General features: G+C 44.0%; 1 protein-coding gene across 1 annotated transcript; it reads right to left on the reverse strand.

Annotated features, from left to right (window-relative positions):
* Window positions 1-13,734: 13,734 nt before the first annotated feature.
* Window positions 13,735-24,527, reverse strand: RBX1 (ring-box 1). The gene is made up of 5 exons (XM_038155852.1): window positions 24,371-24,527; window positions 21,995-22,073; window positions 16,382-16,452; window positions 15,210-15,295; window positions 13,735-13,914 (listed from the first exon to the last, which is right to left on the reverse strand). The coding sequence occupies exons 1-5, from the start codon at window positions 24,446-24,448 to the stop codon at window positions 13,902-13,904; spliced, it is 327 nt and encodes a 108-aa protein (XP_038011780.1). The 5' UTR covers window positions 24,449-24,527; the 3' UTR covers window positions 13,735-13,901.
* Window positions 24,528-25,021: the final 494 nt, after the last annotated feature.

Genomic DNA, 25,021 nt, shown 5'->3' on the forward strand with positions numbered 1-25,021 from the left:
TTTCACGTAGTTTGATTGCTAGTGTTCATTCATTCTGGATAGTCAAAATAAACTACTTTCTTTTTAGATATACTAAAGTTTTTACTTGGAGAGCATGACTGGATGCTCTTAGATTTGGTGTTCTAAAACATAACAGCATTCCTTAACAAATGTGCTTAAATGGCACAGGATATATCAACAGCAGGTTTTGATAAACCTTTCGGTTTTATGTACAGAACCACAACATTATCAATCTGTTTGGTTGAGTCCCTTAGGAAAAGACCTTTCTTTTTCATCTAGCCCTTGGTGTGGCAATGGGAAGAGGTCTGAGGCAAGGAATGGAGGGCCAGGTTTGCAACCAGGATCTCACAGTAGGGCTCAGTACCTTGGCTCAGTATCAATGTTATGTTTTGCTATAAAGAAAAGGAGGCTGAAAAAACCCTGTTTTACTGTATTTTAGTCTTAGGAAATTGAAAGAACAACAACTGAATTCAGGACAAATCAATCAAATATCACATCATTGATGGCTTTTTATTTATTTTTCTAAGTAACCTGTCTCCAACTATAAAACCAACCATCTTCTGATCACCCAACTTTACTGATGGACCCAGTTTAAAACAGTTTCCAGCTCAATCACAAACCACCATTTAACTGGACTGAGTCACAAACTTACCCTACAGCAGCCCCTCAAATGTCTGTTTTCTGGAGCTACAAGTAGGTCTCAGAGTGGTGTGAGCAGGATATCCAGAAGTGGATGGTGATGCCTCTGGGTGGACAGGCTCTGCAGCTGATACTAATCCCAATTTTCATGGCACAGTGGGACAAGGAAGAGCCCTGGGTATCCAGAAGGTCCTGTGCAAAGAAGAGGAGGACCCATCTCCCAACCACATTGTTTGGCAGCACCTATGCAAAGCAGGGAAGTTGTCTTCAGAGTACTGCCAATAGGAGACCTCATGATAAGCATGTTCAGCCCCTTACTACCCCAAGAGGTATGTTGTTTTGGGGTCATTTATGCAATCAGGACAAAGCAGGGATGAGCTGGGATTCTGAGTTCCTCAGGAACACCCCATGGACATCTTAAACCCCAGGACCAGACAGCAGTCAGCAATGTGGGCAGCATATGAACAGATTGCAGAACTCACTGGGATTATCAGCTCCCTCTCAAGCTCACCCCTACTCTGTGGTTGTGGTTTCTGTCTTCTCTGAGTGACACTGACCCTACAGCCCCTTTTACTTCAGCTGGGATTTATTGCTGTTAGGGTTGCTGAATCCCTCTGCCTCTCCAGAGAATGGGTTATATCCAACAGCAGCAGATTCTGCTCTCAGGAAATTGCACAGGCTCAGGGAAACCCGGAGATGGTTGAGAGACCCTAAAACTTCCCAGATGGAGGTTGCCTCTCCTGTTTTGCTGGTGCTGTCTAGTAAGTCCATGGCAATGTCCTACCATGCCAGACAGGCTCCAGCCATCGTGCTGGAACTGAAGGGAGAGAAGAGTGCTGAGTGAGAAGAGTGCCTGTGTGACTGCTGCTGCTGCTGCTGGATAGAACATTGCGAGGGCACGAGAAAGGCTGTGGGGAAGGTGGTGGGAGGGCTCTGGAGGCGGCACCTGCCTGAGGTTGCAGCAGCTCCGGGGTGATTCATCCTGGACTGGGAGTAATCGGCTGCTGAGACGCTGAGCCCTGAAACTATTTCATCGCATTTAGCATTTCCCGCTATATAGCACACAACTTTGCAAAGGGCTCTCTGCTCACTGTTCGGCTGCAGCAGAGCCCTGAGTCACCTCCTGGTCCCAGCAGCCATGTGTCAGTCCTGGGGAAGGGAGCGAGCAAATCAGATCTTGCAAGAACAGGCAAATTACTTTTGCTTTCTCAATGGAAAAACCCCAAACAAACAACCAAACAAAAAAGAAGATTGTAAGAGGAAGTGAATACTTGAAATAAGCAGGATCCAAAGTGAGCTCCTTTATTACAGAAAAGCCAAAACAATCTACTGGCGTGGTATGGGGGTTGAAAGTGCCTGAGTGATGGCTGCAAAATCTTTCTGTTCGAGAAGATGCACACGCTGATGGCAAAGCAAGTGATCAGAATTTTGCTAACTGCTTGCTGCAGTTTTATCTGACAAAGCTCCTCACTCAGAGCTGAGAAAATAAGTGTCCCCTCAGCAAAGCTCCATGAGCCAGGAGCCTGACACATCCAGGCTCCAATGTGCTCTGAGGAGATAATCCTATAGAGAAGATCTACTGAGAACATTCATCATCATGTGTTTAAAGATGTTTGGTTGCATAAAATATTGGTGGGTTCATTTTCCAAGACAGGCATTTTGCTCACAAGCACCTGGAGAGCTTTATCAGACTCTTTTGTTTCCTTCTCCTCCACCTCAGTCACTGAACTGGAAAAATTCACCCCCAGAAACAAACAGGTAGAGATTGCAGTGATCGCAGCACTCCTGATGGGAGGCATGAGGAGGTGCTCTCGAAGATTATCATGTCCTCCTATCCTGTAACCATCCCTGCAAAAGAGGCTGCAGCAGGAGCCCCCAGGGACAATATGGCACATTTGCAGGGCTCACTGCTCTGTGCTCACTGCACCAGATGCACTCTGCAATCCTCTAGCCTTCAAATCACCTCTAAAGGTGATCCAAAATACCCTCTGCTGGCAATTCAGTGATGGGGAGTCTCCCATCCTCAGTATGAGGTCAAATGTCCCCTATCTTTGGTATGATGTCATTGGTCTGTGAGACTCCCACACCTCTTGGAGTAAGAGAAACCTCTGCCAAACCTTCTACCCCAACAGCCAGATTTATATGCCAGTGAAAGGCCACCCCAGCCATAAACCAGGAAGAAGCCCTTGTAGAAATAACCCTTCTCATTAACTCCTGGTTGAGATGCATGGTGCAGTGCATCTCTTGTTTGATCTACAGCTCCAGCATGTCCACAGACTTCAGCCAAAATCTTGTAGGTGATGTTTTCAAATTTCCTCTCAGTATGATGAAAGACTGAAAGTTTAATTTATAAAAAGAAATAATCTCAGCTCCTGAAGCTGAACTTTCAATTTCATCACCTTGCCCAGGAGCTGGGACCTTGGCACAGATGGATAGTGTCTATCTGTTAATCCAGACCTGAGAGAAGAAAGGAAGAAAAAGCTTGTTGTTAAAGGACTAAAGAGAGAAATAATTTTGGGGGCCTGCTCATATCCAAGACTCAAAAAGCACTGATGCATTGAGGCCTTAAAGTGTATTTTCACAGAGGTCAAGTGCACGTCCCCAGCATGGAATGAGCAGAATAAAAATTGGCATTAAATTCTGTGTGACTGAAACCTTGATTCAGAGTCACTGCAAGTGAAAACCCCAGAGAACATGAAATGCTGTTAGAGTTGTACTACAAGGCTTTGAATTTTTGTTTCTCTACCCCTTTGGTGCATGATGTTCCTGCAATTAATTTAGTCTATGTTTCTAACAATGTGTATGCAGAAGGAGGGGGAGCAAATTGATTTTTGTTTTTCCTTGTATCAAACCAGTATGGCTTGCTAAAGGAAGAGCTTACATTTCAGCCCTAACATATATCTCTGTTACGTTCTGGATAATCCTTGAAAGATACTCCAAAGAGTAGATTTTGGGGAGGAAAAAAAATGCTCCCAGAGGTGGGCAGGAGGACCTATGCACCACTGCTCACAGAAGACAGGTGAGGACGGGGGCCATGCACAGGGATGTTGGATGCTGGCATCAGCAGCACATGACTGCCTGGAGGCCACCCAATGGGATGGGAAATGGCTTGGACAGACAAGGATGAGGATGGGAACTCACTGACAAATTACTTGCGATCTTGCCATGACTCACTACAGAAACTTCCCTACCTCAGCTCATCTTCTTTACACATCTTTACTGGTGACTGATTCGTGGCAGTCTGTTTTTTTTCAAACTTAGAAAGCCACCCAAACACACAAGCACTGAGTAATTACCATACATGTCTAGCACCTAAATAAATAAAAGTGCTTGCCCTGCACTTTTCTGATCCAAAGTGTTGTAGACTCTGAGTAATCACTTCTAAACCTGTGTTACAGATGTTTGTGTTGCTTTCCTGGGCCTGCCAACAAGAAAGCTGAGGTGGAGGATGAGCCTGATGTCCTGGAAAAGCCGCAGAGTCAGACTGAGCAAGCACGGGTGTGGCAGAGCTTTTCAGCTCCTCTTGCTGCACACAGCCTTTTCACAAAGGCAGAGCTGGGACTCGTCTGTATTTCTCTTCCTGCTGTCCTTCTGAACACCATTCTGCACGCAAATGTGCCCATGGACTAAATACCTTGAAGCTCACACTTTCCAGGAGATGCACATTACCTTGTCTTCTTCAAGCCTCTGTATGGCTTATACTGCAGCTGATCCCAAAGCACGAGCAAGAGGAAAAACAGTGGTGGAAATCCAAGAAAAGAAGGAAGCCAGGGCAGCTCTGACAGCTTTTATGTCTCCTCCTAAAGTTGCCATGGACATACACGGATGGGGGGAAGCACGTGTATCCATGTCTGTCACTCACAGCAGTTTGGAATGGGATTAAGAGGACCGAACACCCCAAGCCATTTTCCTGAGTGAGCTGTTGGAGATCTTTGGTGCTGCCTCCCATAGCCACCTCCTGGCTCTGGAAGGCTGGTGGCACCGGTCTCCTCCAGCAGTGCCTGCAAGTGTATGGGAAGCAGACGGAGGCAAAGCTGAGGAAATGGGGAAGTGCAGAGCAGGGTGGATGGATCAAGTGTCCAGAACAGAGAGAGAAAATTGAAATCCCATAGAGGGAACCTTCCTTCTCTTGGAAGGCACTTTGAAGGGCTGTTTTAAAAGATTGATCCAGTGGACTGAAGAAGACATGCTTAAGGTACAAGCGCATATTGCTTTCAGGTATGTTCATGGGGCATTTAGGAACAGCTTGATCTATTTAAGATGCAAAAGATAGTCCAAGATATACTGAAAATTTGGAACAAAACTGAAGGACATTATGTTGTTACAACCAGATAAACAGTCTGTTCCTCTTTCAAAGTTAAGCAGATTTTATTATAGTTATTTCTACATTATATCCTTCTCTTTTGTACTTCAGATGAGTGCTGTCCCCAGAGAATGAAACTCCTCTGTATCCACATGGCTAGGGGAAGCTGCTCAGGTCCAGCTGGGGAATGAAACCTGTACCTGGAAAGAAGATATCCATAAACAGTGAAAATATTTGTCAAAACTGTACAGAGAGCCTTTTAATTAAAAGAAAAAAAAAAAAAAGCAAGGCAAAACAAACCCCAACTTAATTATGTTAGTCTCATGATGAGGAATTTAGCCTACTCTTACTTTACCTGCAGCTCTCCTTTTTCAATGGCTAGGAATGGATATACATATTCAATGCTCACCCTGGTTCCAGAACTGTACTCGGTCCAAAATGTAAAATTGCTTTGTTTAAATGTTCTGTCCTTAAGTCTCCAGCCTTGAAGCTTTCACTCATCAGTGTAGTGCCAGTGTTCAGACCCTGGCTTTCATCTGGAGACAGGAGTGGCAGTGTTTCATCCTTAGGGTGTCAGAGGTTTCCAGTCAGATATTGGACAAAACTCCATTTTTCAAGGAGACTCTCACAAGCTGTTGGAGCTTTCTGAGCCTATTTTGTCCAAGAAAAAATATTTTAGATCCATGATAAGGAGTTTATTTCAGGTCTTTTTCTATTTTGTATGCAGTATTTTAGTTATGGCTTTACCCTTGCCAACACCATGGGCTGCTATTTGGTTGTTGTTCCTGTGAATGAAGCAAATAGTTCTGCATTCCAGCTCACAATAATAACACAGCTATATTCCTAGTTGGCCTTGGCCAAGACAAGCTATTAAAATGAGTTTTGTTTTGTCACGTTTCATGTTCTGAATCATCTTTGGGAAGTGTGGATCTGGTGGAGAGGCACTGAACAGGCAGGAAAAACACTAAGATGATCCTCTCATGCCAGGACCCGCTGGGACAAAAGCAATAATGTTCCTTGTCTCCTAATGCTGTGCAAAGGTGTATGTGGAAAAAGGCTCATTTTTTAATGTGTTCAAAATACAGCCCCTTTTTTTTTTGCCAGTTGTAACTCATAGTGAAATGCCTGTGCTGACTCTCCTCTGTCTTCTGCTGCAGGGAGGTGGGCAGTGTAAAACACAGCACTGGGCTTTATCAAGTGCTTCCCTGTTACAGGAGTAATTCTGTTCTCATTGGGTGAAAAGAAAGTTATTTCATATGACTTGAACTGTGCAGCCTGATACAATCATTAGAAAGCTTTGACTGTGTTATAAATAACTTGTGATACTGGCACAGCTTTGTGCAGGTGCCTCTCTGAAGCTCCTACCTTGGCAGATGCTGCCAGCAGCCTCCCCTAACACGGAGGCAGCCCATGATGGCAGTCACTGGTGGGGATGGTGGGCTGGAGAGACCATCCTCGTGCTCACTGTGTGACGCTGCCGCCTTCTTCTTTGCTGCACATGAGGAAGGCTCGAGCCCTTTCTGCTCCTCACACTCGCCACCCCATGTTCTCCTTGGCACAGGCTCATTGCTTGATTTGTCTAGGGCTGCATCTGTGCCTGGATCCCATAGGACCTCGGTAAGGATCCAACATCACTCATTGCATGGGAACACCTTTTTTTTGAAAGGGACCAGAAAATTTCAAGGCAGTCAGGAGAGAAGCCTTCTCCTCAGCAAAACAAGCTCCTGAGCAGCTGCTGTAACGGCTCATGATGTCAGGTAGTGTTTGAAAGCCAGAGATTTATAATCCAGAGTCACATAAGCTCTATGGCAAATCAAATCTGTGATGGAAAAAAACCCCCTGTAATAAAAAGATTCAGCACAGGAAGTCTGATAAACTGTTAATTTTACTTAGGATAATTGCAGTATTTACATCTAGGTAGCGCTGACAGTTCAAGGCTTTGATATACTCTAATGTGATTTATGGGCAGCAGAAGGGAGCTGGGTTGAGCTCATCATCCCCACCTCAGGCACATCTGCTCTATGTGCAAAGCTCTGATGCCACAATAGATAGGACCGGCCACAGGTGCCTCCTGTCAGAGGCATGACATCTTCATGGGCTGCTGCTCAGAGATGACCAGGGATTATTAAACACTAATGAAGACACTGCAGTTACAGACAGCTTAAAGAGCTTGGCAATGCACTCAAGGGAGTGAGCCCAAACTGGTATTCTGATTCCAGAAGAGAAGTGGGAAAGGAGAAAATAAATGAGGCTTCCTCATCTTCCGGGAGCTCCTTTTAGTGCTTCAGTAGATGGCTGATTAACAGTGGCCTCAAACCCAGGCCCACCATCATCACCTGTAGCTCCATTCTGCCAATGCAACCTACAGCACAGGTGAGGAAATGGCCACAAAACAAGTAATGGCTGAGGTTCTGACAGTGATTTGCGGCACAAATGCTGCAGTTGCTTGTGATTTTGAGGATTTCTTGTGTCCCTCTCCCATGGATGCCATCCTGCCCCTTGGAGGTCTCCAGCTGTAAGCAGGATGAGCCATGTCAGTGAGGTGATGGAGGTAGTCACAACCCAGGACAGAAATATTGTATGAGCACAGTGGTTGCAGAAACACTAAAAACAAATTTTGAGAGAGATGTCATATGTAATATGGGAGCAGAAGGAGCATCTCTGGGTGCCAGTCTCAGGTTTTAAAGGTGGGTGGTGCCTGGACCAAAAAGATACTGTGGTTTGGGTTTATCATCAGCTGACTATTGCCTGAAATGAAGCTGAGGCTCATGGGTGAGATCAGGGGGCATGGGAACAGGGTCTGGGAAATAGGTAAAAATCCCCTGAAGCAAATTCAGCATGGGTCTTTCTGCTTTCTGAATTTTACCCTCCTGGAAGTTGTGTCCAATAGATTCATTTGGATTCATGTTTACCTGAAACATCTCAAGAAGATTCCACATGGATAAAATTATATCTGTCCTAAAATGGCTCAAAAAGGAAGGGATATCTCATTTTTCCTCCTACCTGGGAGCAACACTTCTTTGCCATCTTACCGCCCCATTGGAAAGGCACACGGTGGCACCAAGAGACACCCAAAATATCCACTATGAGGACAACTTTGTGTTGCTTCTCACACAAGTCCCTTTAAGGAGTCTTGGAAGCTTTCTGTAGAACCAGAGGCTCAGGACAATCCTTGCAGAGCTGTTGTCCTTTTTTGCAGACTTTTATCTCTGAAAATTGCACAGATCAGTGATTTATGAATATTTAAATGTTTGGTCTCCACTTAGTTAAGCAGGGAGATGGATGGCCACTCACTCTGCATGGAGCAGCGGGACATGAGAGCCTTGGTACCTGGGGCCATCTCTCATCCCCAAAACCAAACATGAGTAAAAGGTTTTGTGACAAGCATAATGACTTGTACACTGAAACCATGCAAAACTGAACTCATGTTTTACAGAAAAGGCTGCAGCTCTGGGATGGATTTTGGCAAGCACATGCCTCCAAAAATCCACAATACTGACATTTGGTGAAGGGTGGGAGGGGGAGGAGCACACAAAATATCCAAGTCCATGTTTTTCATTAAAAAATCATAATGCTTCATGTCTAAAATATCAAAATTATTCATTTCAATGCATCCAATGCAACTGTGATGAAGAGACTGCTCCCACAGTGTATCACTTCTCTCTGTGAGTGGACAGGAGATGAATGCCCTTTTTGATCTGCATTGAAAATGGTGTCTTCTAGGACATGGGAGAGGAGGGAGGATGAAAAGGATATTAGGCAGGCTGCATGTCAAGAGAAGAAAACTCCCTTTAATCCCCTTCCCAGAAAATAAACATCCATTTGAGATCCAGCACAGGAAGATGAAGAGAACATGAGAGTAAGAACAGCACAATCAGAAGAAAAGCACACATTATCAAGGGCACCATCACAGCACTGGCACTTTGAATTCCCATCCTGAGTTTTGATATCTACCATGCTGGTACATCTGATTCCTTTCCAGAGGAAACTGCTCTGCTGTGTTCCTGGTTTATATGTTGGAGCAGTGAGGTCAGGACTTACCTTTCATGAAAGGACAAAGAAATCAGGTGACAGAGCCATATTCACAGGCATATGTAAAGAAAAGGCAGCAAACAGGCAAATTCCAGGACGCTGCAGTGGAGTGCTAATTTCTAATGGACTTTCAAATGAAACCTCAAATGCCTTTTTTATTTTGCTTTTACAACCAGGACCATTGCTGGGTATGGCAGGATGCAAAGACCTGGCGAGCTACCCCTTCTGTGTACAATGGAGAGAGGCTGGAAAACTGCTAAAAAGGGGAAAGAACAAGCCAATACCCTGTTGTTGTGAAGGAGTCAAGTAGCAGAGAGACAAAACAGAACTTGCAGCACCTTGACTTCTGGGATTGAAAGCAATGTCAGCCCAGGTGAGCCCAAAATCACCTCACTAACCCTCTCCCTCAGGCTGCAGAGGAAGGGTACCACTGGTACCTTGAATCTCCATGGGAACCATATCAGACAGAGGGGAAATAAAAGAGGAGAGCAGAGAACAGACCAGAGTGAGCAGCAGGGAATGGGGAGAGGGCGGTGGTGGGGTGAGAGGCATGTGGAAACCATCCATGCGCCAAGGTGTCCTGTGGCGAGCAATAACAGGCTTACTGCAAAGCCTGCGGCACTGGGAGGAAAACTGAGCAATGTATGGAGCCTGTGGTGGGGGAATGGTGTGTTTCCTCACAGCAGATTAACCCAGCAGCAATATTGGCAGAGGGAGCTTGTGAGGAAAAGCAAAAGCAGGCAAGAAGAGCTTGCTCTTCCCACAGGTTTTGTGGGGAGAAGGTGGTGAGCAAAGCAGGGAGACAAAGGATGCTTCTCTACACCCATCCTCCTCTTCCCCTCCAGCCCCCAGAGGAACCTGCATTAGGAAAATACCCTCAGCAGTGTCACCTCCTGCTCTTTTTCTCCAGACATGGCCTGGGGATCTCTAGGCAGTGATGGCTGTGACCCAGGCTGAGGTGAGCTACCTGAGGTGCCAGTGCCTCCTCTTACATTGCCAAGGAGATCGTCCCCTTGTTGGATAGCAAAGCAGCTGACATAGGGCAGAAGGATGGGAGCTCATGGTGGTCCAGGAAAGGGCCAGCAGCGTGCTGGCCAAGCAACGCTTCACAGGCATCAGCTCTGCATCTTGCACGTGCCTTTCTGCTGTTCCATGACAGCACCACATTCTTGCTGCCCAAATGCAATGTGGGATCACCCCCACATTGACAAAGGGATGATCTTATGTTTGTCATCAAGATGGGGGTAGGCCCCATCTTCCAGAACACCTCCTTGCCTGCCTGACAATGGGAGCAACACAGAGACTTAGTCTTGGTCTCTGCCTCTGCCCATCTCTGAGTTATCTTCCCCCCCATTCCTGGCTGCTCCTTTTTAGCTCAAGGAATGAAACTCAAGGCAGAGTCAGTCAGGGAAGTGGTGTTACTGCCATTCTCTGCCCTGATGCCTTTGGAGGAGGCAGTTTTTCAGAAATAGTACAGATCTTCCCAAGTGGGTGCTCCCCTCCTGGAAGCTCAGCTCTCATTCTGCACAGGCTTTGCTGCAGCTCACACACCACCAATGTTGCTTAGCTCATCTTCACATCAGCAGAGCTGATGTGGTCCCAGACCACTTGGGGATGCCATTAGTTTCTTTATTAGGAGATGGTGGGAGAAGGATGACAGCTGCAGGCCCCTTTCTTACCTGCACACAGACAACTCCACACTCAAAGGTGCATTTTCTCATGTGTGGTTGGGGTTTCACCATCACACCTGACCATGAAGGAGTGGGAGCAGCTCCTGGGGCTCCCGTGCAAGGGGTATTTGCACAAGACCACACAAAGCAATTGCAAAGCTTCCTCATCCCAGCCCAAACAGCTGCATCTCCACAGATACTCCCTCCTTATCTGACTGCGGCAGGAGGACATGATGATGAAGTTCACTCCATAGAGTGTCGCTACAAACCTGGAAAACTGGTTGAGGCTTCAGCCATTTTTCTCAGACACCAGGCATTTTTCAACCAGCAGACTCCTGACAGCCCGGCATTTTTTTAATGTATGGTCTGTAGTGATTTTGACAGGAAAATTCCCATCCATCCCCTCCTACTTCCACGCAGCCCAATGTGCTGTGTCATCGTGGCGTCACATTGTCCTGATTCTGGCATTTCAAAGCAAGACCACTGAGGGATTTAGCACACGAGGCACAGCCAATGCCACGCAGCACCTGGAGCTCATTGTCTCCTTTGCGAAAGGCACAGAAGGAAGTCACTGTCTGGTCATTTTGGCTGCTCTCTGCCATGGCCTGCTCAGCAATGCAGCCTGCTTCAGCTGACAGACTTGTAGAAAGAATCAGAAAAGTCAAAATTACCTTCTGCTCCACAGCAGGTCTACCAGTGATTTGTTTTTCTCTAAGCCAGGCAGCTGCAGGGTACACTGTTCTCTGCAGTTTTAACTGTCATTCTCTCCTGATTTTATTTTCAAATGCAGAGTTCAAATGCATTCTCCATTTATAGGAAGGGTAAATGGCACTGACATAGTCTTTTCTCCCCTGTGCACCCATCTTCCCCACAGGATACTTAGAAACCCTGTGCCCTATTCCTCCTTCTTCCCCAAGAAGCTCTCTGTGTTTTGCAAAAAGGAGAAGCTGTAGTCAAAAATGATTGTTGCTTCAGGAAAAAAGGCAGTGGGAATAAATGGGCTTTCTCCCACATCTAGCAGAGGTGGAGAGGCTGAACAGTAAGTTAGGACAGAGTGAGACCAGCCCGAGCAAGCAAAATTTCCCTGGGGAAATGGGGCACTTTGTGCCCTTGGATAAGAGAGATCTCTTGTACCTTCACCAGGCATTGCCTGTGCCACACAGCTTCTCTCTGAGCTCACTCGCTGAAGCTTTTCCTTGTCTCTCCAAATACAAGCTTTAACACACCACAGAAAACAGAGCTGCCGGCAGCCCTGCGCTGCAGCAGCCATGGCCCATCACCTTTGCAGCGGGGGAAGCGGCAGCAGGGCCACTGCAACCAGCAGCAGCTGAAAAAGGGTTTTCTTTCCTGGGCATGTAAGCAATTGGTGCTTTACACTCTGTATTTTTCCATTTGGGAAAACCAGGTTTGGGACGACACTACAAAAGCAATCTGAAATCAAATTTAACAGAGTTTTACGCACTGCAGCAGAGCAGAGTTTCAAAGGGTGTTTAGGGGAGAGTGCCTGTAGTCAGCCATTAGGAGGGTACATTAAAAAAAAAGGCAATAAAAAATACCAAACCCCCTTGTCTTTCTGCAGGCAGAGCCTTAAGCAAGTGCACACAAAGCCACAGAGGAGAGGAAAACGTTTCTGTCCCCAGCTAAAACAAATATGCTCAGGGCAATATGCACAGATGAAAGAGGAATGAATCAGAATGATGTAGCTGGACCCAAAACAAAGTTCTCAAGGATATAAATTGGTGAGCATCTGGGTACCAGGTCCTGAAAAACCAAACACTGCAAACAAAATGGACAATCAAAACCAGGGACATTTGACATTTCACTCATCTCGACAGGACATTAAATAGGAGTTCAAATTTCAGGGAATGGCATTTAACCTGGATACCCTGTTGCCTGGGTGATACTTTGACCACTGTTGAGATCATCTCCCCCTTCCTCTTCTGTTCCCTTCCTGCCTCCATCACCAAAACTACCCAACAAATCCAGGATAAGCTTTCTACCAAGAAACATGGTAAATAAACTGTCTAGCTATAAACTCTTCTAGTCCTACTTGTTCCTGTTTTCTTCTTAAGGGTGGAAAACAGTGAGCCGTATCATTTCAGAGCAATGACTCCAACTGATAAAATAATCCTGACATTTGCTTGCTGCAGATTAGAGAAAGCCCCAGCAATTACGGAAAACCTACAAGTTTTGGTTCTGTCAATGGCCATCTTTAGCCCCTACACTACAGTACACTAATGTTTAACATCAGCTATCAAATTTTCCATCCTCAGTAACTAGCAAAAAAATGGCATCCAAAGCTGGCATCATAAATAGCCAAGGACAGCAATCTACCATGTCTACCACTGCTGACATAAAGAGGCAGCCTTTTGTAGCAGGAAGAATTTCTTGGATGCTGTTTCAGTTCCCAGCATCTGCTGAGGTTGTTGACATAGAGGGCAAAATTTGATGCAGTGAGGATACCAGGCCATTTGGCAGAGGAGACACCAAACAGAACATTACCACTAGAAAGCAAATAAAGAATTGGTTTGCTTATATAGTGCTTACTTTTAGCTTTCCAGCCAATGTAGTCCATGAATTTCCTGAGTTTACTTTCACTCAACACATGAAAGTGCTTTATGAACACTGACAAAAAGTGACATCCCATTTCTGTTCCCCAAAGCTAAACAGATGGAACTGGGAAGTTAGTGAAAATTTCCTCTGCAGGGAAGGTGGTCTAGTCAAACTCAAGAGCAGAAGTGAGAGAATAGTTTCTAATGATGACACAATCCCTAATTGTATAGATCATCATTTAAACTCTGCTGTAATTAAGCATGTCCACACAAAAAGCTATTTGCATAAACGACTCTTAGCCAGGCCACGTCCTGCACCCACTGCACTACACAATGGAGCTTAACACCGACCTCAGTGAGCCAAAGGTGTGGTTCTCATTTGTGTGGGAGTAGAACCAAACTCACAGTCAAAAGCCTGGCACAGCAAAAAAGAAGCACTCCCCAGCTAAAGAGTTAAGCTTAGTTTAAGTCCCCGGTCTGCAGATAATTCTCCTCCCTCATCCTCTGACTGCCCGCTCCTGAACACAAGACAAAAAACTTTGACAGGAAGCTCCAGCAAGACTTTATTCAATGGTATACAATAGGAAGAAATTAGCATGAAAGAAGAATTGCATACATTACTGACTTTCCAAGTCACTAAAACAAACCCATAGTGACAAGAACAACTGAGTTCGATGACATAACAAGAAGCGTGGGACCATCTCTCTAGTGTCCATACCTGCAAATAGATAATATGTTAATGCTCTTTTAAAAACTACAGTTCATAGGAGTGCTGGTCTGGGTGGATTTATGTTCATTCTACCACAGCATAATTAACATATAAATGGGTGAAATACTGTTAAGGAAATCTTAGGAAGTTCTCCACATTTCACTTCCCCTAAAAGTCTACCCAGACACCAGTTAGAAGAGAGCCTGAGCAATCCACAATACCAGGTGCAAGAGATCTCAGTATCACTTATCTTTTGCCCTGAATCCCACTTCAAATATATCTGGCATAAAGCAAGGCCAAAACTTGTCACAGCCCCAGATTGAGCACACATCAGAAAATATTAATTAATGTCTCTGTTTCTCATGATGCTGCACGTACAATATGAAGTGACCAGCCAGGCAACACGGATTCAGTTTTCATTGTGTGTTCAGGAAAACATCTTAATATCAAAACTATGGTACTTCAGTTGTCATGTCAGTGATGATCTGCACAACTGACTGTCTACCAGAGCCCAAACACAATCCTCAGCACTTATAATACCTGTTTTGCTTTGTTTCAGTCTGGACTCTGACAAGAATTTTTTTTTTAAAGTGGGTGAGGAGAGGGACAATCTACAGTTAAGAAAAAATTACTAGATCAATGATGCAGAATGAAGCAAGTGATAGGCAAACTTCCTAACTATTCTCAATGGACAATTACCTCTCAAAATATGACTATCCCTCAAAAACCCACTCTTGGATCTCCTACTACTATTCTTGACAGGAAACCTTTAAAAAACATTATAAAACAAACAATACAGCAATTATAAATAAATGGGCCAAAGCTGCAGGAATGGCTACACGGACACTTGAATTCCAGATGGTAGGAAATCAGCTGTATTAATCTCTGAGACTATCAGAGTTATAAAGCAAATCATCAAGATAACAGAGGGACCGAATAAGATCCCTGGCACCTCAGCAGAAACACTTTGGAACCCAAGCATCTGAATTCAGGTCATCCTCTAAACCCAAATTGCTCTTGCAGCAGCACAGTATTCACTTGAGACTCTACTTCTAGCTAATTCCATTTCTCTCCTGCTCTCCATTCTTTAGAGAGAATGTCAGTAGAAATCACTGGTTTTTAACAGCTCCTACATACCCACAGCTGTTTGGACTCCCTTCAGAGCTCACTTCGAACCAGGTGACTAAGGAAAGAACCTCTCTGAACAGCAACCATGCCCTCAGACACACCAATCTGACACTGATCATTTATATTTACAGTGGAGAAGTGGACTTTTCATCTTGCAATCTGTGCAGGATACGTACTTTTGGAACTCCCATTCCCTGTTGTCCAGTGGACATACTTGGCGAGTTTTGAGCCAGCGAGAGATGCAGTGAAAGTGGAAAGCGTGCTGGAAGACAAAGGTCAGGTCACATAATTTCAGAATGTATGAATGCACCTCAATGTGAAAACTACCACTGAAAGCATCACAGTAAGAAGAGAGTAGCAAGAGTTTGCAGGCAAAGGTGGGGACAACAGATCAGTCAATTAGCTGGTAAACACCAAGGAATTGATCCACATTTTCAGAGAGGAGGAAACAGTGGCAACTGACTTCTGATGAAGGAGGGAGTGCAGAGTTTAGCAGCTGCTAAAATTGGCAGAGCAGATGCTGATAAGAAGCATAATCAGAAAGAAAAGAGAGGATTTCAGAGTGAGGAGCAGGGATGACATGAATGTATACATGCTGAAGGAAGCTTTCTGTCAGTTTGCAGGAGATACCAGAGCATGAATAAAAACGAATTTGCAAAATTAGAAAAAAAAAATCTCATTTATGTATTTAATAAGGGCAACTGTTCTCTTATCCCATACAGCTACTTAAAACCAACGTTCCACTTGTGGTCACTCTCACACACAATAACATAATACATTTGACATTAGAATATCCTGACATGGTTAAAATTTTTGCCCTTGTCCTCTGCAGACAGAATTGCAACATTTATGGTCCTGTTCCAGCATTATCATGTTATAATTCAATCCCACAGCACAGTAAAGATGGGACTGAGGATCAGGAAGTTATTCCACTATGAAATAGTTTATTTTCTAACTCAGGCCCAGGCTAGCTAAGAGGTATTCAAGTTTGGAGTTAACATGCTAGTGGGACCAATTGATTTGATCTTCCCCCAAAACTGGAAGGAAATCAGCTGGTTTCCTGACTGACTCTTTGAATTAGCCTGCACATAGACAAATCAAGCAGGCTGACATCCAAGTGATCCTATTAGCGGGGGAAAGGAAAAGGTGTAACTCCTAGGCAAACATTTCTCCATCTTTCACTTTCTTCTCTCTCTCCTTTCTACATTCTAGCAAACATAAGGACTTTAAAATTCTTATTTCTGGTGGATTATGTCAAACATGCTACAGAACTCATTCTGTCCCCACATCTTCAAAAAAGGAGGATAACATCACCCCACACACACTCCACAGTAGAAGTTTTCCTTACATTGCAGACGCCCCATGCAACTGTGCACTCCTCAGAGGTAGCCGATGCTTGGTTGGCTTGACATTCTATGCCTGTGGAAATAAAGATTGAACAAATATGCACAGCGGTTGAAGATGTACATGCACATGTACTAATGGGTAGATTCCTTCGTAACAGCAAATGTAGGCAGGGGAGGAGGAGCTCTTTTGTGGTATTTAACACACCAGAAAGGATCAAGAGCTATGGTTTAATGTGTACTGTTTTCCCAAAAGTATCATATCAAAACATACTTAATCCTGATTTCCTCCTTCCTCTACTTTTTTAGTATTCCATAGTTCCAGAGGGCAAGAGTACATAGCTCATCTGCTGGCAACATGTGTCCGTTTCCCAAATTTCAAGGATGAAGATTTTCATTTTTTCCTCTTGTGTTCCGAGAGATGTCTTTTGATGATGAGTTCACAGTACATTTACTTAAATTTCTTACCCAGGTTTCTCTCAATACAAATTCTTATATGTTCCCGTCAGACACTATGTACTTTATATGCAAATTAATTTGCTCATGTAAGGTTCGAGTTTGCCGGTCTTTATTTTATAGTTTTGTGATAGGTAAGTACATCCCAAAATCCACAATAGGAAATACAGTATGGTTTGGACTTTTTATACCTTGGAGCTGAGTACCCAGGAGGATCTCCAACCCTAACTTTTTATGAGTTTGGGTTATGTTTTGGGCTTTTGTGTCAGATGGTGTAGATGAAGGAGATGAAAAAGAGTGAGGAGAGAAGAACAACATTGAGAAAATAAATCCTACAAGCCAGTTCTCCATTATAAAGCCTGAACAATTCACTTCTGTTCCAGTTCAAGAAGAAACTTCAGAAGAAAAGAAGATTTTTCCAACTCCTCCACCATCAGCAGCACAAACCTATAAGACTAACATTTTACTTCTTGCTGAAGGATGCCTTCTTTAGGAGTCAAGCCCAAATGATTTAAAAAGATCTGCTGATAGATGATCAGCTTGGAACTCAATACATGGGCTTGCTGCTTTCTTGTTTTACAGATTTTTTTTTTCCTGGCAAAGAAGATGTCTGAAGGAGCTCCAATTCTCTGTTCACTTTTCGTGTGCTTGAATATGCTTAGAGGAAAAGGAATTTGATTCACCAATTAATTAAAAAACTTTCAAATCCCACAGGTTTGGCTGGAAAATGTGATCTGTACTTGTTCTGTCCCATTCTTCCCTTTCTCCATTTTCATTCATGCTTTTCAGGTGTGGAGGTACACAAAATAAAAGGCCCATTTTTTCTGAGATGCAAGAGATGTCAATTAGCCTTGGTCATGAAGAACTACTCAAAACAAGACTGATGTCTAAAGAAACTCAGTAGCAACAGCTGTTCTGCAAGACTTGAATGAACCTGTATTTATCATATGGTTTACATCAAAGATATTATATACCCAGGAAGTCCAAAGCTCAATCCTTTGCCTCCCTATAGAAGAAAACAAAATCCAGTACTCCAGTCTTAACTCCCAAATCTTTCAATGCATACAGCAATAAAATTAAATCTGCTTAAGAATATGGAAGACGGTCAAGACCCTTGAAGAACTTCAATTACTTTGGATACTTGTATAAAATTCTACACCTGAGATTTTTTGCAACAATTTTACTGTTAGTGCAGTATGAACTCGCAGTCATGGGGCATAGTATGTTAACTTTTAAATATCTGGCCAGTGTCTGTACAGTAACAGATAATGGTGAGAAGATGAGTAGTAGGAAAAGATGAGGAAATTCATCTGAAAGGAAAAAGGTCAAAGAACAAACAAAGTTTAACTCAGAAAACCTCTGCTAAAAGCAAGGAAAATACTCCAGCACACAATATACCTATCTTGTTTCTTCTCTTTCCCTGCTAGAAACAAAATACTGGGCATATTAGACATGAAGTCCATCTAGCCCATTTTTATGTCATTTTGGGTTTTTTTTGGTTTTTTTTTTTTTTTCTCTAAGAGGCCCTAACATTAGAGCTGCATGAACACAATTTTAATTTTCATGGTTTAAAGGACTCTGTATCTTGCCTGGGAGTGAGAAGGAAGAAAGATGGTTACACTGACATTCATTTCAGTGTTACTCAACTTTCACTGACAAACCTAAACTGACAGTCTAAAGCATGACAGTCCCAAAAGTTTAAGAGGATAGATGAACTTTTGTGTAAGTGGCTGAGGAGGTGTTCTCTGGTGGTGATGGAAAGCCCTTCCAACAAGACACCCGGGTTTAGCTCCCTCATCAATCTCACTGGAGACTACTGCTAGCACTGCTACCTTTGACTGCCAAAAAAGGGCTTCCCAAAAGCTGAAGCACTTTCTGGTCTCCTACTTGCTTAATTTCAGAAAAGGACAATATATCAACAAATAAAAAATAAATAAAACACATGGACAATCTCCATCCTAGAATGAAAGCTGATGATCCTGGCTCTTGAAAGAAAGAGAAGCGATTTACCATCTGCTGACCCAAAAGAAGTTGTAAGAGTGAGACAGTAACAGGTACTGGAAGAATACTGAATGACTCTTCTGTTGCCTTGCTTTTCACAGAGTATCTGCAGGTGAGGACAGAAAGAGACAGCTAAAACCTGAAATACCTGTAAATAATTGTGAAAGATGCAATGGAAGCATTTCAACTCAGGGAGTTGCAGAAATGCATCTTATATAATGGCAGCTTCTGAATCTTGGCATTGTAAGAACCAGCCCACTTCCTATGCATTTTCTATTGCAGAAATCACTTGTATGTTTACACTTCAAGAAATAAATCCAAAGCCATTCCATCTAGTAAACATCCTGAGATTCTTCTCTGGATTCTATGCAAAGTATCTATCTTTGTGAAGCTGGATTCATGGTACTTGGCATGTTACCATCAAAGCAAAGGGACAGTATTTTGATGGCACATTTTACACAGCTCAGAGCTATACAGGTCATCTTACTACAATAAGACATTACACATTTTATACCAGAAGATAATCCAACATACTAAACACATGGTTAACACTCCCCAACTTACCATACTGCAGTGACAACACCAGAAAATTAAGCCTTTGAAGAAAGACTAAAGTAAAATCTAAACTGAACCTGTGTCTTTCCAGAGAGGAATGAAACCAAAACACTGAAAATCTACTCATCCCTTCTGTACACTGAATACAAACCAAACTGAGGGCAGGGGGGATCCTTTGAATCACATTATTACCGAGGCATAAGGCACATGCATGGGGAGAACTGCATGACAGCTTAGCACAGATGCCTGACTTTAAAACAGTAACAAACTTTCGTTACCATGACTGGCATTACTTATCACTCTTCTAGTATTTTCCCATTCTAGGTTTCTCCTCATCGCGAGGAGTGGGAGACATTTACATCCTGCATTTTATCAAATCGAATCTTGTGTTGTTCTTCTCTGCATATTCTATTAATTTTTTCTCAATTTGCCATCACTTCACATCTTATGTCTGAAAATCTAATTAAAGGGTTTTTTAACAACATTAATGATCTGTAACAAGGAAGTAAGCAAATCCAGAGCCAACACTGATCTTGGAATACCAATTTAGATATGCCTTCTACTCTGTATGCTGTCAATTTTAGTCTGTCATTTGCACTCCAGGCTCCTCATAACATTGCTCATACAAATTAATAACATGTTATGCTCGAGCAACTCAAAAAGGAAAAAAAAAAACCTATGCCTTTTTCCTTTACCTATAGTTTTTCCTAATCTACCTATATACTCTCAACCCCCCCACACATATTGGTAGGGCTTTTTAAAATATATCTCAAAGAAGTAATAAACAGAATTTATTACTGAAAAATAGCATTTGTCCATTCTCCTTCCAACTCCTCCACACCTCTCCTTCATCCCATATGTCCTATTTGCTATTTATTAAAAAAAAAAGGCAAATATATGAGACTGTATTTGGTCTGTCATGGGAGGTACAATTAGTTTTGAGGCAGACTGATAGAATGAAGCACACCAGCAACTCCTATCTTAAAATACACCCTTCTTATCATGAATAATTATCTTGAATTACAGGATTTTTATATTTATTCTATACATTTGCAAATTCTATAAATGCAACATATGTTCTAATAAGTCTTTGAAATTCCATTTGCCTGTCAGCAAAATGCTTTCCTCTCTAATACATTATAAACCTGAGAGACTAAGTAGTAGTCCTGTGTCCCCCTTCTTTTGAAAATTCTTTCCAAGACAGTACAGGTTAGAGACACTTCAAAAGGAAATCTTTACATTAATGAACATCAATTTCTTTCATAATCCCTGTTCTTTTTAGTGTTATCATTCCCTGTCTAATAACCAATAATAAACTAAAGCATGGATAGGCAGTACCTGGCTCAAAATACAAACATATCTATCCCCAAGAAGAGAAGGGAACCTGCTTAACCCATGTTCAGATCAGTGTGTTATGGTGCATTTTCATTTTATTAAAAAAAAAAAACACCAAAAAACCAAAAATCCCCACCCAAAGCACCCAAACAAAGCTTCCAAAAGTAATTTTGTAATTATTATTTAAAGTAAAATCAGGTACATCCCTCAGCAGCTGTTCCTATGTACTTGAAGTCTCATTTTTCTGAAGTGTTTTATTTCCATGCAGTCTTATTGACAGGAAGTTGCCAATAGTATTGGTTCCAAGGGTGTCCACATAAAACCAAAGTGCAACAAAACTATTCAATGGGATCAGGACAGGCCATAACCAGGTACTGTCCTTGGACCTGGGCTTGTTTTGGGGGGTTCCACCAGCCTCATATTTTAGGAATATAGGCAAATTTCTGTCTGGGGTAGGCTAAAATGTCTTCTGTCCCTCATGATTGAAACAAGATGGACAGTTATGGTGTCAACAGTATTTTGTAATTTTTGAGAAAAAAATGGGTTTGTACTCATTACCAATACTCTAAGGCACTGAAAACAGTGACTTTGTACATGTAGACCTACTTCATGATAGAAATGAACCATCAAAATTTTAAAGGAAAAAAAAAATCAAACCAATACTAAGAATGTATTACTTTTTATTTAGTCATTTGATTACTCTCCTTTGTAAGTGAACAAATAATTTTCTAGGTGGCTACAAAATTCCCCCTGCTATAACATGTACTAAGTTAGTTAGGCAAGGTAGGTTTTATAGAATGAAGAGTCCAATTAATTTGCTGGTCCATGCCTTTCCTTGCCAGACACAGAGAGTGTTACAAGACTTCATCTTAATGAGTGTCATCAAGAAGGTGACACTCGTAGCAACCTTCCCAACTCTGACAGATAATATTTTTCTTTCTAAGCAATGCCTCTCAACCCTGAATAATTTCAGTTTCTCTTTATTATTACTCCTTTTCTCCTTTGTTGTGTTCAAAATACACTCAGCAGCATCATGTCTGTTGATTTGGCATCAAGTGATCCTACCCTTCACAAGAAAAGGGTGAGGAAGAAGCTGTATGGTGAACAGAGGTCACAAAAATAGATCAGGAGACTTCAGCATTGCATAAAATAGAGATTAGCAAATCAATTAGTTACTAACTGAAAGCTTTGCTGAATTATATCCTCAGCTGGGGTAATTCCAACTGTTCATCACATACAAGTCCAAAGTGTGTGCCTCCCCATTTACTTACATAGATCCATGATGTGGTTTCTGCAAATGGCACAGTTATCAACCACAATGTCCCATGCCCACAGAGCTACGGCGTTCCACTGGAGAGAGGGGGGGAAAAGAAAAAAATTGTGATTCAATTTACACTGGACAGAAATCCTCGCTATTCTTCAAGATGCCGTGGACTTTTTGAAATAGAAAAGCTGGGATATTTAAGAAAAAACAAATCTTAGAAGTCCAGAGTAATTCCTCATCATGCGTTCAGGTTACTAGGAAGCAGTGGTACATTCCTCTCACAAACCTCCCAGACACAATGTCTCCTTCCCACTTCAAAAAGCAGGTAACTGCCACGGTCCCCCCACCCTTTTTTTTTTTTTTTTTTTGTGAAACAAATGCAAACATCTGGATTTCTATTCAAGAGCCAATGGAATCCAAGGATGCAATGGTGCATCATGACAAATCCTTGATTCTGAAGGAAAGGACAGCCCCTTGGAGAAAGACCGATTCAGATGCCATTTTTGTTAAGAGAAATCCCCATTATTTGTGGCAGTTCATCTAGTAATCGCCCTTCAGGGCAGTTGGGGTCAAGAACTAAATCTCTAATGCTACTCTCCACTGACTTCTGAAAAATCTTCCCTACAAAAGGTTAATAAGCAACAACCTATCAGCAAGGCTGGATATAAAAATTTCAAAGTACTACCAAATCAACATTTCGACCTTACTTTATATATAAAAAAAAGTAATAGCACTGTCCCATGCTACTGCAGGGGAAAAGTTTGAGGATTTTAGGGTAAGGTATGCAGAAAAACATGGTACCTTTTTATTCTTCCAGACAAAACCCATAATCAGGTCTTCTGTAAACTCAATAAATAAATGGGCCTGCCTTCAACATCCAAAGCAAGGTAATCAGGATAATCTTCATTTACTATTTAAGCAGTATAGATTTTTTTTCCCCTTACATTTTCTCAGTATATATTTGCACTGACTGTACTATAGTGAAACTTCTCTACTGTGCTCCACTTCCATCTCCATATTTTCATTGCTTTCCCTCAGTTTGGGACATTAAAGAAGGAACACTGAGTTCCAAGTATTGATAGGCAGTTTTGGACTTTGATAAGCTCTTCAATTTTTCATTAGTACCAATACAAAAAGTAGTCACAATACTACTAGATCTTTTAGGACATGCACCAGTAGTGATCTCATTTTTCTTCCCAGTCTTCTAACTTCAAGTGTAGCTAGACTTCTGGCCTTCCATTCATCTCTCATGGACTTCATCCACACTTCAATGCAGCTGAGATAAAAGTTCTCAGCACCCTTATCTCTTCCATACACTCCAGCACTTAATCTCTTGTCCCATTATGGTCTTCTCTGATGGCCCACTCACCTGTACTGAGGCATGCAACATGCAACAAAGGTCTTGGTATCTCACCAGGGAGGAGAAATGCCACTGACACATACATGGTGCCACTTCCTACCACTCTCATTATATTTGTCCCTATTTCCAAAGGACAAGCAACTATGTCACCCAAACATTCCTTCTAAAAAGATCCAGGAGTTTCCATCATCACTGATGGCAGCTGCATTTCAAACAAACTCATCTTCAAGCAGGAATCACTGGAAGTGTTTACTGATATTGAGTCTAGGGGCCACTTTTCCTCAAATTATACCTTAGTACAAGCCCACATAATCTAACCCTGCTTCTCTACACCCTGGCGAAGAGCCTCGGACCATCACGGAGACCCAGCTGACAAACTGGGTGGCACTGGACAGGAGAGCGATATTATGGCTGCTCTGAGCGAGGCGGCAAAGCCAGGGTGGCATGAGGACATTTGCTCACTAACACGTTGTTATGGCTCGATTTAAATACGAAGGATTAAAAAAAGGCAGCCACAGCCATTTGCAGAAGGTATTTTACGCAGCACGCGGGGCAGCCCGGGCGGCTGGGCCACAGCGGCCGGGGGTGATGGGGAGGCGGAAGCACTCCAGGGCTGCTGGCCGGCCCGAGCTGCCCACAGGCTCTGGGTATGGAGCAGCCGAGGCCCGGCGGGGCGGCAGCGTCAGAGGGGAGCGAGCGGCGGAGCCCCTTCCAGGGCATCCCCGGCCGGCACGGCCCTCACGGCGCCCCTGCTCCCGCCCCCGCCAGCCGCGCCCGCTGATTGGCCAGCTCCCGCTGCACGTGCGGCGGCCCGCCTCAGCCATTGGCTGGGACGCACGCCAAGACTCCCCGCAGGCCTCGCGCCGCCCCTCCCACCGCTCTGGTGCGGAACCGGGCGCCCGGCTCCGTAAAGGGAGCGGGAAGTCGCCCCCTTCTCCGTCCCGCTCGCTGGCATCAGGCCGGCCCCAGCCCCACCCCCGTCCCTCCGGGAGCTGCCAGAGGAGCGCGCCGGTGGGGTCTCACTTTCTTCACTTCGAAGCGCTTCTTGCCGGCGCCGCTGTTGGTTCCGCTGGGAGTGTCCACATCCATTGCGGCCGCCATTTTGGGTGCGCGAATCGGCCCGTCCTGCTCCGCGCGCGTGCGCGGCGGGGCGGGGCAGGAGGGCCGGAGGAGCGGGGGACGCTGGGAGTGGTCACCTTATGGCCACGCCCCCTGACGCACCGCTCCCGCCTCCCCTCCGCGCCGGCAGGTGCGGGGGCCGTGGGCGCGGTGACGTCACGCGGTGACGCGAGCGCGCTCCTGAGGGCGGCAGCAGGGCGGGGCCGCGCCAGAGTTACCTCAGCGCTCTGCCGGCCGCGCTCGGGCTCTCGGCGCCGCGCCTCGCTGCGATCCCTTGCGATTTGCCTCCCCGCCCTCTTCACGTGAGGGGCTTCAGCCCTCAATAAACTTCTGACTTGTTTTCGCCCATCGTAATCGAGGCAGGACGAGGTGGGCCCGGCGGTGTTGTCGCTGTAGCCCTTTGTTCTCCCGCAGTCCAGTTTTGGTTTTTTTTTTTTTAAAGGAACATGGAATTGCTGGAGACAGGACGCGTCCCTTACGGCTTGCGATTTGAGCTTACAATAGTTAGAATCAGCATGGATTTTAAGGTGCTGCCAGAGCTGCCCATGCCTTGCC

Source organism: Motacilla alba, chromosome 1A (genome assembly GCF_015832195.1).
Source record: "Motacilla alba alba isolate MOTALB_02 chromosome 1A, Motacilla_alba_V1.0_pri, whole genome shotgun sequence".
Taxonomy (NCBI): Eukaryota; Metazoa; Chordata; class Aves; order Passeriformes; family Motacillidae; genus Motacilla; species Motacilla alba.

Coding starts and splice junctions, on each gene's coding strand:
- RBX1 (XM_038155852.1), bottom strand. CDS start 24,448: ATGGCGGCCGCAATGGATGTGGACACTCCCAGCGGAACCAACAGCGGC. Junction 22,074..24,370: donor AGCGCTTCGAAGTGAAGAAA/GTGAGACCCCAC, acceptor CCCTCTCTCCAG/TGGAACGCCGTAGCTCTGTG. Junction 16,453..21,994: donor AAACCACATCATGGATCTAT/GTAAGTAAATGG, acceptor TTATTTCCACAG/GCATAGAATGTCAAGCCAAC.